General features: G+C 42.4%; 1 protein-coding gene across 10 annotated transcripts in view; it reads right to left on the bottom strand.

Annotated features, from left to right (window-relative positions):
- Nucleotides 1-15,352, bottom strand: part of MAP3K4 (mitogen-activated protein kinase kinase kinase 4) — a 114,842-nt gene that overhangs the window by 67,079 nt on the left and 32,411 nt on the right. For all 10 annotated transcript variants that reach the window (XR_006717703.1, XR_006717704.1, XM_045500211.1 and 7 more), the window contains exon 2: nucleotides 6,862-7,052. Coding sequence is in view for 8 of the 10 variants with exons in the window: in XM_045500211.1 (XP_045356167.1) it covers nucleotides 6,862-7,052 (191 nt within the window). In the remaining 2 variants the exon portion in view is untranslated. The remainder of the gene's footprint in view (nucleotides 1-6,861; nucleotides 7,053-15,352) is intronic.

Raw genomic sequence — 15,352 nt, 5'->3', positions numbered from 1 at the left:
TGGGGACTCAAAAGTTATACACCAATTTTTGTGCACAAGGTTGGCCCCCTAACACCTCCCCTGCATTGTTCAAGGGTCAACTCTATAGACTGAATTTGACTTTTATCAGTTCAATTTTATAGCAGTATTATAGTCTTTCAAAAAAAAGTTGCTGAGGCACCTGGGTGGCTCAGCTGGTTAAGTGTCCAACTCTTGATTTCGGCTCAGATCATGATCTCAGGGCCGTGGGATCGAGCCCCACATCAGGTTTTGCGCTAAACATGGAGCCTGCTTGAGATTTTCTGTCTATCTGTCTCTCTCTCTCTACCCCCTCCCCCGCTTGCACTCTCTCTAAAATAAAAAATTAAAAAAAAATTTTTAAGTGCTAATCCTACTTTTAGCAATAAACACTTTTACACACACACATACATACACATACCTTGAGATATTTATGATAGGGAAATTATGGTGTTTGTTTATGATATATATGTATGTATACACGCACACATAGGTACCAATTCTGATTAAATGTCTTGAGACATTTGTTCTATCTCTATAATTTGCCAATTGCGGTATAGCGTAATACTGCTGTAAAAATGGGGCTGGTGTTGATTACAAGGCAGATTCACCCTGGAAAGGACTTTTTGGCTTGAGTGTTTTCATTCTTATTTAACCTATTTAAGCTATTAAATGAACTAGCTTTTAACTACGTTAAAAGAACAAAACTTTACGGATGCGATAGTTTGACTATCTCTTCCTTAAACCCATCTTAAGAAGAACAGTTACATATGACTAATTATTGTCCAAAACTTATTAAAATCTTAATTGCTGTGATTGGGCAGTTACTTACCATTATCCAAAAGTATAATTTAAATAATACCACAATTAGATCCTGTTACTCAGGGAAGTATGAAACCCAGCCTGGTCAGTGAGCTAAGTCAAGAGCTTAACTGGCAGGTTCCATCAGTCAGGATGTCACATAGCTGACTTCTTTTTAGGTAATAGGAACTGACCGTTCTTCCCGAGCTATCATAACGTGGCTATCATATTTGTCACAGCTCCTAAAAATAGAAGTTAATATTCTGACAACAAAAATGTCTTTAACACAAAAAACGGATAAAATATAGTTCCGCACACTTCTAAACTGGCAACCATTTAAAAGTCCATCAATACAAAGCAAGAAATAAAACACCGCAACAACGGTGACCTCGCCTTCGCCCTCATGTCCCACCCCCGTCTTCAGTCCTCTCCCGTCTCAGTCTCAGACAACCGCTGTGACAGACACTGTTTTGAACTGTCCTGTCTGGTGGTTGCACACTCGCATACTACAGTTGGAAATCACAAACGATGAATGACACATGAATCTCTGGGCAGCATTTACTGTGTGCATTTGCAGGGACTTCTCTAAAGTCTACTCCCAGTGTGTGGATTTGCCGGGTCAAGGACATAACCAACCACAATCTGACCGTATTAACAAATTACTGTCCCACAAGGATTGAGACCATTTATACTCCCGTTAGCCTGCATGAAAGCTGCCTTCTCCTCATATCTTTGCTAGCAGTCACTCACTGAGGTAACTGTAAGAAATATATTTGGTTTTTGTCCAGGCTCCTGGCACAGAGCTGCTAAAAAACCCTCGGAATTTCCTAAGTGATAGGGGTATCTTTTATTATTCATAAGGAGCCCCTTTCAATCACATCTAATAAATTTATGCTAAAGAGGTGACTTAGGGGGTGCTCCTAGAAAGCCTCCAGATGGGGCTGGTCACAGAGGGAGCAAGTAATTAGCAGCCCCCCTACCCACCTTCCTAACCTCCCAGAAAGGGGTTAGAGAGGGCAGCCTGGAGATTAAGAGCTACAAAGACTCTCAAACGGGAAATGTGATGAGCCCCAGGTTGGTGAACACATGGAGGTGGTGGGAGGCTAACTAACACCTGGGAGGACCCGGAAGTTTCATGGGAACCCGACACCCTGCCCTACACATCTCTTCCATTTGGCTGTTCCTGAGTCCTTTATACCATAAAGTAAGTAAAGTGTGTTCCTGAGTTCCTGTGAGTTCTAGGAAATTATGGACCTGAAGAGGGTCTCATGGGAACTCTCAATTTATAGCGGGCTAGTTAGAAAGGGGCTTGGGACTGAATTTCCAATTATAAAAAAAATAAATCTATAGTAGTTACTACTATGGATTAGTAGCAGTTACTCTGAGCCTATAATAATAAAAATATTTGAAGAATCATATCCAGAATATAATCAGTTCATGACAATGGTTACCATTGCTAAAAGAAAATAAACGTTAATAGTTACTCTTACCTCCTTTCAACATAATGCCCTCAGTTACCTTTTCATGTGGTTATATTCCTTCAGGAATGCTTATGACGTTGTCTGCATTCACAAAGGAGAGAGGCTGGAGGCATAAAGACAGTAAGGCTGCCCAGACACAAATGCTCCAAAGCTTTATATCCAATGCAGGTAGGAGCTAGTCTCTTACAGCTAGCAACCCACCTCCTGCTGGTGAAATGCCCTGTGGTCCCCCCACCCCCCCACCCCACAACGAATTCTGGCGGCCATGTGTCGCCAAAGAATTCAGCAAAAGCGGTGTCATGTGACTTCCTAAGTTATGAACCCTTACAACTTTCACCTCGACCTCTCGTGACACTTGCTCTGGGGGAAGCTAGCTGCCACATAAGAATTCCCATTACCCGGGACCAGTATGCTGTGAAGAAGCCCAGGATATGCCACGTGGAAGGTTATGTAGGAACAAAACAAGGCCAGCCAGCTCTCAGCCCAGGTGCCAGACTCGTGAGTAAAGGAGCCATTGCGGACCACAGAGACCCAGCGACACCCTGTGGAGAGGAACCGAAAGCCCACACTGAGGGCCCTATCCAGACCATGACCACATCTCCAGCCAACTGAGCCATTTCAGCTCAAGCTCCAGACATGATGGGTTTGAGACAAGCTGTGACCTGCCCGGACATGTGGCCCGCAGAATCATGAGCACAATAGAATGGCTGTTCTTTCACGCCACTAAGTTTTGGGGTGGTTTGTTACACAGCAATAGATAACCTGAAAAACGCAAATACTATTGGCAACATTTATTAAAAAGATGAGTCCAACTTGGGACTGTAGTTCTAAAGTGAAGAGTCTGATTCGGAGTGTCTTTGCTTGTGGCAGTGAGAAAGAACGAATGCACCAGTTCACATTTCCTTGGAAAGCTTTTAAAATAAAAGCTGACCAACCCAATTAATTCTAAAAGCTCTTGAAAGTACTTAGGGACCAATGTATTATCATGAATCACACACTCCTTTGAAATATTGGTCTCCCTGACTCAGCCTTCAGGTCATAGCACAAATGTCACTTGTTCCAGAAGCCCTGAAGCCCCAGGGGCCTTCCCAGCCCCTCCTGGGGGGGTGGGAGGCAGTCTCTCCTCACCAGCCTCTGTCCCACCTCCGCCCCCAAGACCGCACTGCCCGTTTACCTGCGTGCTTCCCACGCAAGAAGGGGCTCTCACCAAAGATAGTACAAATTATCATTTCTATGTATTGGGTTTATAGGTATTTTTATTTCTTTTTGTTTGTATTTTCGAAATTTCCTACAATAAACATGTCATCTTTTACAATAAGAGACAAGATTAAGTTATTAAGGATTTTGGTCTCGTAGGTGCCGCTGGATAGGTACAAGCCAAAAGACACATAGCGGGGCACCTGAGCAGCTCAGTGGGTTAAGCGTCCGGCTCTTGATTTCAGCTCAGATCATGATCTCACGGAAGGTTCGTTAAGTTCAGACCCTGCATCAGGCTCCGTGCTGACGATGTGGAGCCTGCCCAGGATTCTCTCTCTCTCCCTCTCTCTCCCCTACCTATCAAAATAATATAACAAACTCTATCAAAATAAATAAACAAACATACACACATAAAATAAAGACGTATGGCCATTCACTTCTTTACCTGAAAAATGGCAAGAATTGGAGTAAGCAGTCCTAAGACCCCTTCCAGATCTAAAATTCTGTAATTTTATGGAATAAACAACTGAAAGAAATTGAGGAGGAAAGGAGGCAACCTTCCATCTTCTACCTCCCACATACCCCAGAAGGACAGTAGCCATTCAGCAAATATTTAGTGACTATTTTTCTGATTAGTGAAAGATAGTTAACTCAAGTACGGCATTCAGGTAAGCTTAACATCTGCTGCTTGTACTAGAAAAAACTCCAAACCAAGTACCAGGAGAACTATTTCTAAAAATACTCCTGTCACTATCTCAAGTTTTCTAGCCTTGAGGTTGCTTTGAAAATCCAGGCCTCAGTTTCTCAATCTACAAAACGTGAGAATTATGCCTTCAACTCCTATTCTAAGATGGTATGGACCAGGGTGCCTGGGGGACTCAGCTGGTTAAGCGTCCAACTCTTGATTTCGGCTCAGGTCATGATTTCGCGGTTTGAGCCTCACACTGGGCTCTGAGGTGACAATGCAGAGCCTGTTTAGGATTCTCTCTCTCTCTGTCCCTCCCCTGCTCGCTCTCTCTCTCTCTCTCTCTCTCTCTCTCTCAAAATAAACAAATAAACTTAAAAAATAAAGAAAAACCAGGGGCGCCTGGGTGGCGCAGTCGGTTAAGCGTCCGACTTCAGCCAGGTCACGATCTCGCGGTCCGTGAGTTCGAGCCCCGCGTCGGGCTCTGGGCTGATGGCTCAGAGCCTGGAGCCTGTTTCCGATTCTGTGTCTCCCTCTCTCTCTGCCCCTCCCCCGTTCATGCTCTGTCTCTCTCTGTCCCAAAAATAAATAAACGTTGAAAAAAAAAAAAAAATAAAAAAAATAAAGAAAAACCAGAGGCGCCTGGGTGGCTCAGTCAGTTAAGCTTCCAACTTCGGCTCAGGTCATGATCTCACGGTTCGTGGGTTCGAGCCCCGCGTCGGGCTCTGTGCTGACAGCTGAGAGCGTGGAGCCTGCTTCAGGTTCCGTGTCTCCCTCTCTCTCTGTCCCTCTCCCATTCACTCTCTTTCTCTCTCTCTCTCTCTCTCTCTCTCTCTCTCTTTCCCTCTCAAAAATAAACGTTAACAAATTGTTTAAATAAATAAATAATGGAAATAAATAAAAATAAAACAGTATATGGACCAACAAGTGAAGAAAAGGCAGATGTGCTGCAGGCACCTTCTCAGTTTTCCCAGCTCGAAACAAATATGTGCTAATATTGATTCAGGAGATGCTACTTCACTGACACCTATTTTAGATAAGGAGTTTCTATTGACGTCCTGGAGGAAATGAATAAGGGTTGATTTTAGAGATGATAAATTGCAATAAAAGCTATTAGTTTCCAAAGGGGGTTGTAAGTACAGGTCGCAAGTTAACATCCTGGTGCAAATAAAGTTTTAAAAGAAAGTAAAAGAATCGGGGTGCCTTGCTGGCTCAGTCACTAGAGCACATGACTCCTGGTCTCAGGGTTGTAAGTTTGAGCCCCACATTGGGCATAGAGATGACTTAAAAATCGAAAAAAAAAAAAAAATCTTAAGAGAAAATAAAAAATCACCTTCCCTGTGGAAAAGAAAGACTACTTACTGCTTAGAAATTCTTTCCTGGGTAAGATTTCACTCAAGCAAATAAACAAAATCCATTTCTCTCCCCTTCCCTCTTTCTTGAGGAAGGGCTACGACAGGAATACAGAGTGACTTTGCCAACTTACAGCCATGAGAGGTCCATGTGTGGAAGAAATCTGTAGGAAGGGGAACCTGGCCAAAGAAAAGGAAGAACACGGACCAAAGAAATGCAGAAATGGGCAGGAGCTTGATGTCAAAAAGGGAGAACATGTGATAGGGGAAATTTCTCAGATAAGATCAAGAATGAAACCTCTACCTCGTGCAGCAACTGATGATCAACTTCCAAAAAGCTAGGAGATCAATTTTAGGACAAGTGCTTTGTTGAAATTAATAGAGAAATGCTAAAGCCATAAGGCTTCAGTGACCGGAGGATCTAAGCCAGAAAGCAGGGAACAAGGAGGGAGCAGGTCGGCATGATTTATCTCCCTCAGAAAAGAACAGCTGTGACATGCTGGAGGAAGTGAAGAAATGAAAACAGAAAACACTTCCAGCTTCTAGGAACAGAACATTATCTGGGCTCTGAGATTCTAAACAAAGAGAAAAGGAGAACTGTCTGTGGTGATGAGGTGTAGGGTACCATCTAGGCACTGTGCCTGGCAAGAAAGAGGGCCACGCACGCACGCTTAGGGCCATGTCACGGTCACCAGCAGAGAGCACACGTCATGAGCTTCTTAGAGAAGCCTGGCTCTGCCTCTCCCAAACTACCCACACATCAAGTCTAGAAGACAAAAGCCAGAGATTCCAAGAATGAAAAAGGCCTGGGTGGCTCGGTGAGCGTCCGACTTCAGCTCAGGTCATGATCTCACAGTTCGCGGGTTCGAGCCCCGCATCGGGCTCTGCGCTGACACCTACAGTCTGGAGCCTGTTTCCGATTCTGTCTCTGTCTCTGTCTCTGTCTCTCTCTCTCTGCCCCTCCCCCACTCACACTCTGTCTCTGTCTCTCAAAAATAAATACACGTTTTTAAAAAATGTGTTGTTGTTTTTTTTTAATGAAAGGCCAACTATCTCATCCGTGAGTACCATCCTGAAGGAGTACACACTCGACTTCTTCCACCACTGGCTTTAACAATTACTCCGGCCAAACCTTTCTAGCTCTGGAGAATTCTTTTCTCCTTTATTAACAATACTGCTAGTGGTAATGATTCGAAAGTTAAGAAGTGAAATTTAAAATCGGCATCAAAATTAAATTTAAGATAAGAAGAAAAACATTCTCATAGAAAGGATCAGTCAATAGTTATGTGTTCTACCGATTATGTACTGAAAGCGTCAGGCCTGTGTATGTCGTACGTAGCGCACTCACCTTTCAAACCAGACCGGCCAGCAGGCCTCCCGACGTTATTCCTCTGGTGCTTGGTGGACATGCGTTTTATCTGCCGAGGGGTGCTGGGGGGAGAGGTGCCATCAAGGTTCTCTGTATTGGTTTCATCTGAAAAGTCCTCTGGATCAGACTCGGAATTCTGGCAGCCAGAATCTCCTAACGCGCGCTCTTGCCTACGAAACATGATACACAGAGAAAATATTCAGTGACGCGGTAAGTGAACTCAAATGTAAACTACTTGCAATTTCATTTAAGAGCTCTTTGCAGAACTTTGCTACGGATACGTCTCCTCCTCGGCACCGGCGTCGTTCTCCTCTCTTTGTACGTGTGGCTCTCACAGGAGAACTCCTCTTTCGCCCGGTGGAGTAACGACCGTGACTTCTGCTCTGACCGCGAACGGCGAACAGCAGGGGAACCGCACGAGCAGGACGGCGCGCAGTTTCTCTGTTTAGAGAATTCTGACGTCAGTGACGTTTAAAACCAAAAGCTCACAGGTTGAGTAAAAAGAGAGCAAAGGACTGGAAGATACCAATCAGACAGAACGAGGTATGTACGTGTGTGCTGGCCACTGAAAGCCGGGTGGGCGAGTGGACTTGCCTCGTCCTGCCCTGGACCTCGGGGCTGCTCTTCCTCTGAGGCACACAGAACAGAAAGCCCAGGAACGTTCTATGGTGACCCCGGCAGCAAAGCAGGGGGCACCGCTAACAGACGAGAGGTCAATGTTCCTATGTTCTCCGCCACACACGACAGGGCAGGGCTTGGGTGAGCAGTGGGGGAGGACGCTGGGGAAGGAGAAAAAGGAATTCGTTTCTCTTCAGCTTCAAAATGCCACTCCTCACTAACTTGTCCTCTGGTAATGCTTCCGGCCAATTCTCTATCCCCAGCCAGCTTCTCAAACACCACTATTTTGATAAAGTTCTATTTTTGCAAAACCAACAACAACAACAAAAAACTTATTAGTACAAACAGAAACAAATACAATCCCAGAACAGCAAGCTAGAAGGAACCGATCATGAAGCTCCTTTCAAGTACATACCACAGTCTACCGCATTCTGAATATTCTTTATTAAATACTCTTCAAATTTTTAAACATAACTCCACACTATATCCAAGACAGAACCAGTTTTCTTCCTGGCAATTCATATCCTGATATAAAATCAAAGCTATTACAAAATCAAGATGGAAAAAAAAAAAACCACTCTAAAATATAGGATACATTATTGAATTATACTGACAAAATATCAGAAAATAAACTTTCAAACAATAAAAATGCTGCAGAATTATATAAATTTACAGCACTGAAATCCATACAGAATCCCTCAGATGGGTCAAAAACTGACATAAGCAGACAAGACCACTCTAGATACTGTGAATATACATGGCCCCACACATACGTGCATACATTAAGACATACAAATGAAATACCCTGAAAGCTGACTACAACAAACTAAATCATAAGCGAAGTTAGAAATGAGTTTTTTTTATTTGTTTAACGTTTGTTTATTTTTGAGAAAGCATGCAGCGGGGGAGGGGTAGAGAGAGGGGGGAGGGGTGCAGAAGACCCAAAGCGGGCTCTGCCCTGACAGCAGCAAGCCCGATACGGGGCTCGAACTCACAAACCATGGGATCATGACCTGAGCCGAGGTCAGACACTCAAACAACTGAGCCCCCAGGTGTCCCAGAAATAAGTTTTAAGTATTCCTGTTCCCTCAGGCTAACCACATCTATAATTTAAGTATCACACAGTCATACAATAAATAATACAACTTCCAGATGAACTTGGAATTTCCCACATCCATTTCTTCTACACTCACTGCAAAATAGCTGATTCGGCTGAACAGAAGATATGACTATCAGTGACAAGGTCACTCATCCCATTTCCCCATGTTGTAGTGGTTACTAGCATAAGCTTGGAATGATTAACACCAGGCTTTGGGGCACAAGGGACTTTGGTTCAAAGGCTGACTGTGCTAGTTAGTAGCCATGTGGGCCTTCGCCAAATTACTTAATATCTCCACGTTGCGCATTTACCAAATAAAGATAATACTTAGAATCCATACCTATGAGGATTTAATCCAATAATGTATGCTTAACAAAAGAGTAATAATAGAGCAGGGTTCACTAAATGATTGCTACTGCTCAGATTATAAACCGTGGAAGTCACCAAGCCTATGGCCATCATGAGGGAACCTGAGGTCCTTCCTCATCTGCTTAACATTAAGACAGGGGGCACCTGGCTGGCTCAGTTGGTACAGCAGGCAACTGCTGACCTCATGGTTGTTAGTTACAGCCCCACGGAGGGTGCAGAGATTATTTAAAAATAAAAATGTTTAAAAAAATAAAAAAGGAAAGGGGCACCTGGGTGGCTCCGTCGGTAAAGTGTCCACCTTTGGTTCAGGGCATGATCTCGCAGTCCGTGAGTTCGAGCCCCGCGTCGGGCTCTGTGCTGACAGCTCAGAGCCTGGAGCCGGCTTCAGATTCTGTGTCTCCCCCTCTCCGCCCCTCCCTCACTCATGCTCTGTCTCTTTCTGTCTCTCAATAATAAATGGACGTTAAAAAAAATATTTTTTTAAATAAAAAAGGAAAGAGAAGTCTGCCTTTGAGTTCAGCATGGTACAGGCCCAGAAACTATCTTAACATTTTTAACACCTTCTAAATTGTTTCAAATTCAATACTATAACTTTTTTTTTCCCCACTAAGATAAAGTCAATGGTAAGGAAGGGCAGCATATTTCATGACTTTTGTATCTCCAAGTTTCTAGAACTCAAAACCATTCAATGTTTTACCACAAAAACATATTTCATATTTCAGAATGGTAATCACAACAAAACTACAGCACAGACATTTAGTCAGTTAAACACATCAAGGCCAGATAGCAGCGAATGCCCGGCTAAACAGAAAAATGGAGTCAGATAAAGGAGCAAACGAGACAATCAAAACATCCCTCTGCAGTGAAGAGAGACGTGAACTCAGGAAGCAGAAGACCAAAGGCTAAGTCCCAGCCTGACTAGACAGGTGACTGCATACGTGACTTAATCTTCCTACGACTAAGAAAAAGACTAATACATAATTTGTAAAGTCAACATTCTAAAATACTTCAGGAAATTCAGTTATAAATATTTCAAAAAAGTCAAGGATATCAAAATATTGGAAATAAACGGCTACGTGGAAAACACTACAGTATAAAACAGGCACATAAAATGGCATGTTTTAGTAGCATCCAGCAGTACTGTGTGCATCAACAAATTACTAAAACGCAAAGTATAGGACGAGGAGGTTTTTATGAAGAGGGACTGAAAATGTCCAAACATCAGTGAGCCAGGTCTCCAAGGGCCAGCTCCCAGAGCTAAGGACAGAATCATGACCTCAGGATGAGGAGAGTTTATTTTTCAAGAAGTACCTTTGTCTGATCTACATATGATGGAAACAAGTCCACTGCTTTAGCAGATAAAAAGAGTCAAAGACAGGGGCGCCTGGGTGGCGCAGTCGGTTGGGCGTCCGACTTCAGCCAGGTCACGATCTCGCGGTCCGTGAGTTCGAGCCCCGCGTCGGGCTCTGGGCTGATGGCTCAGAGCCTGGAGCCTGTTTCCGATTCTGTGTCTCCCTCTCTCTCTGCCCCTCCCCGTTCATGCTCTGTCTCTCTCTGTCCCAAAAATAAATAAACGTTGAAAAAAAAAAATTAAAAACAAACAAAAAAAAAGAGTCAAAGACAGTACATGTAATAAAGATGCTAACTTTTATGAAAAAAATTAATTTGGGGAAACAGAAAAAAAAATATTTGTCATCTAACTACGGACAAGTTATTTCTCTACACACGGAAAAATTCACTTGGCTGCACTCTCCAAATAAAAGTAAAAGACTATGGGGCGCCTGGGTGGCGCAGTCGGTTAAGCGTCCGACTTCAGCCAGGTCACGATCTCACGGTCCATGAGTTCGAGCCCCGCGTCAGGCTCTGGGCTGATGGCTCAGAGCCTGGAGCCGGTTTCCGATTCTGTGTCTCCCTCTCTCTCTGCCCCTCCCCCGTTCATGCTCTCTCTCTCTCTGTCCCAAAAATAAATAAACGTTGAAAAAAAAAAATTTTTATAAAAGTAAAAGACTAAATCCCTGTAATACTTCTCCAGAAGCTGAAGATCTCTTGTTTTCAAATCTGCATCTATCCCAAAACAGAAAGTCATCTTAGTCTTTATAACCTCACACAGACACAATAAACACTACTGGTTTCAAAGTATTTCCAAATTATTTAATTACTCTAACAGCAAACATAAAAAATGCATGGAAGCAAAGAGGAATACTGTCATAAACAATGTATTAAAATAAGATAAAACATGGTGCACTTCATCACTCTTTATTCATTATGCCACACAGAAAGTGAGGTAGAAAAACTGCCATGTGGAGCTGACAGCCACTTTCTTAGGATTACTTAAGCCCATCAAGATCGTACTCACACTCACTGAAAATGTTAATAGTTTACATTCCATCCAAGTAACTTAGTAACTTAATACATGTCAGTACAAAGTCCAAATATATTTGAAGGAATTTTTTAAAAGTCTAGCACTCAATAAGTAAAATTCATGTCTGCCATCCTGTCAAAAATTACCAAAGAAAAGGAAAATATGGCCCAACCCAGGAAAAAAAAATCAGTAAGCAGGCCAGAAATTTTGCTCAAACAGAACCTGTAAAGATGAAAACTATATCTGAAATGAAAAACACTCTGGATGGGATTTAAAAGCAGACGAGACAGAGCAGAGGAAAAGAACCGTGAACTTGAAGATACAGCAATAGAAATGATCCAAAATGAATCAGAAAAACATTAAGGAAAACAAAGAAAAAGAACAGAGCATCAGTTATCTGTGGGGCAGTAACAAGCAGTGTAACGTGTGTTATTAGAATCCAAAGCAGAAAAAGGGAAGCACAGAAAGAATCTTTTAAGAATTAAGGGCTGAAAATGTTCTAAATTGGAAGGAAACTGTAGTTCACAGATCCAAGGAGCTCCACAAACTCCAAGCAGAACAACTTGAAGAAAACTATCAGTTTTGACTATGCACATCATAATCAAATTGCTGAAAACCAATGATGAAGAGAAAAATCTTAAAAGGAGACAGAGAAAAACAACTCGACTTGGGAGCCTACGCTAAGAAGCAATATACAATAGAGGGGTGGGAAGGGAAATCAAGCTAAAAGTTTCTTTTCTTTCTGTAAAAAGAAAAATTTATACACAAAATCTAGGAATATAAACACTAGTGGTAAGTTCAAAAGAACGTGCATCATTTCAATTAACTAACCCAAACCATCCAAAACCTCATTTTGTATTAGCTCATGTGAGATGAGCTAATGTGGTCAGTTGACTGGTTCAGAATGTTGCCATGGATACCAATTATTTTGGATGAGGAAAGTAATACAAGGTTTACATCAATTGCCCTGAAACACTGGCCTGATATGTGCTGCAAAACACACAAATGTGAAATTTCTTTCTAGTGCTAAATTTCTGACACTCATATAAAACAGTGTCTCACTCTTTTCACATCAAACTTTGCTAAAGTACTATTCACTTGACATAGAATCTGGTCTAACAAAAGTGTGCCCTGAACTCAACCCAAGGGGTTTTGCTGTCATTTCAATGGAAAATGTGTGGAAGACAAGACAAAAATTCAAGTCACTAGGGGTTAAATAGTTCTGCTGTGACACAGTTGGTGAACCACATGGTGCCCGAAATAGCTCATCTATAAAATAATGAAGTTGGATTAGACGAGTTCAAAAACATCTGTGGTTTTGCAAAAGCCCAAACACACACACACACACACACACACACACACACACACACACACACACACACCCTTCTTTAGAAGTTCTTTAGCAAAGTCCCTAGAAATCAATTTTAGGGACACCTGGGTGGCTCAGTCAGTTAAGCTTCCGACTTTGGCTTGGGTCCTGATCTCACGGTTCGTGTGTTGGAGCCCCGCGTCAGGCTCTGTGCTGACAGCTCAGAGCCTGGAGCCTGCTTCAGATTTGGTCTCCCTCTCTCTGTGCCCCTCCCCTGCTTACATTCCATTTCTCTCTCTTAAAAATAAACATTAAAAATTTTTTTTAAAACAATCAAGTATTTTATTCACTTATGAAGTATAGTACTCACCCGTGTGAGATCCTCTCTGTCAACTCTGCCTTCTCACTATTCTCTATTAAACAATAATTAAAGAAAGATTTCGAGGAAAGGCAGGGAAGGGGGTAGGCAGAGGTGGTAGATTTTCTATATTTCTTTTTTTTAAGAATTCATATTAAAGAGTTTGCTTGGCTGGTGGTATAAATCAAAAGCAGCTAAGCTAAATTTGAGGTTGCTCAGTTGGTTTGTATTTGTAAGAGCCAATTAATTAAAAAGTTAGTTGATCTATATTGTCAGCCTATCACTGAATGTTTATCAGCTAACCTCCAACTAAACTGTTGTCAAACCTCAAATTTATCCAATATTTGCTAAGTTTTTAACTTTTTCTGTGGTGCCTGGGTGGCTCAGTTGGTTAAGCATCCGACTTTGGCTCAGGTCCTGATCTCACAGCTGGTGGGTTCCAGCCCCACGTCAGGCTCTGTGCTGACAGCTTGGAGCCTGGAGCCTGCTTCAGATTCTGTGTCTCCCCCTCTCTCTGCCCCTCCCCTGCTCACGCTCTGTCTCTCTCCCCCCAAAATAATAAACATTAAAAGAAATATATTGAACTTCTTCACTGACTCAGAGTATAGGGTCTTTACAAACCTACTGAGTCTTGGTTTTCAAGACAGACATTCAAACTTAATTTTTTTAAACTAAATTCATTTTTTTTTTTTAACAAAAGCAGATTAAAAAAAAAAAAAAGATTTCCCGTGAAAAGAACTATCCCTCCCAACCAGTCTCAAAGCTCAGGGAAGGCAGGGGCCCATCTATTACTGTTTTACCACAGTTTCTCCAATGTCTAGGACAGTACCTGGTGCAGATTATGTGCCCAATAACTACCTACTGAATAAATGAACATGTGAGGCAAAAATAATGTTCTCTTTTGATACTTCAGACTTAATCATCATCTAAAGTCTATTAAAATGCAATCCCATTTAATTATTTGAAGAATGTAATTTTTTTTAAGGGCTGCAAGAATTAAATGATTGTTGATTTCTGTGGATGATGTTATTGGGATACTGTAACCCTAGGTGCCAAGGTAACTACCTCCCGTCCAGAACAATGGCAATGGTGGATAACGGAGGGAATCGTGGTTTTGGAATCAGGTTAACATGGGTTGAAATCCTTATGTCCCCACTCTTAAGAATACAAGCTTTAATCGAATTACTCTAAATTTGCTTACACTTTCATTTATTAGAAGCCTTCTTATCAAATGCCACTGAGACTTGTGGCTAGCCAGTTAATTTTAAAAACACGTATCAGGGGCGCCTGGGTGGCTCGGTCGGTTAAGTGTCCGACTTCAGCTCAGGTCATGATCTCACAGCTCGTGGGTTCAAGCCCCACATCGGGCTCTGCGCTGCCAGCTCGGAGCCTGGAGCCTACTTTGGATTCTGTGTCTCCCTCTCTCTCTGCCCCTTTCCCACTCGTGCTCTGTCTCTCTCTCTCTCTCTCAAAAATAAATATTAAAAAAAAATTTTTTTAAATACATATCAAGAGCATTAAGAATGAAACATGCAAACTCGAAAACCCGAAACATCTGTGGTGGCTGTGACTTTGGTGGCCTTCCACAAACCTGGCCTCCCAGTATTCACACCCTTCTATAATCACCTCCTCTTGAATCCAGTATGACCTTGTAACCTGCTTTAACTAAAGAGATGCAGTGAAAGTGACACTGGGCCAGTTACACCCTTGTCCTTCAGGGGAGCTGGCCACAGGTAAGAAGGCCAGCAGCCCTGAGACTTCCGCGGTCTTCAAAGCCCCACCTAGGCAGGTGGACAGGCTGCACGAAAAGCCTAGCTAGGTCAAAGTCTTGTGAGCTTCCAGCTGACAGCCAGCACCAACTTGCTAGCTTGTGAGTGAGGCTATTTTGGACCTTCCAGCTGTCCACTGAACCCAAGCCAAGACCATGAGAAGCAGAAGACCCACTCAGTACCGTAACAGATAAGAAATGGTTTTCATTTTAAGCCATTAAGCTTTGATATGGCTTGTTAAATTATAAGAGATAACAGACACACATATAAAACTTAAACATCTACTTTCACTTTAAGCCCATGAATGAGATTAAACCTATCACCACTCTGATGAGGGCCACAGCCTTGCCTTTTAGTGTGGGTCCCTGAAAGAAGTCATGAGTCACACATACTACGACCAAGTGCGGTATCTGCAATCCACACTCTAGTTCTTTAAAATAGAACAAGAATCTAAAGATTTTCGTGGAGCAACTTTTCCAGATTTTCATGATTTTTCTTCCTATATGTTAACAGTCCTCTCCTTTACCTATTTGATAGCAATTTTCTTTTTGTGACCTATCTTGAGACTTTCTAAAGTATTCCATCT

Source organism: Leopardus geoffroyi, chromosome B2 (assembly GCF_018350155.1).
Source record: "Leopardus geoffroyi isolate Oge1 chromosome B2, O.geoffroyi_Oge1_pat1.0, whole genome shotgun sequence".
Taxonomy (NCBI): Eukaryota; Metazoa; Chordata; class Mammalia; order Carnivora; family Felidae; genus Leopardus; species Leopardus geoffroyi.
This window is presented reverse-complemented; position numbering and strand designations above follow the sequence as displayed.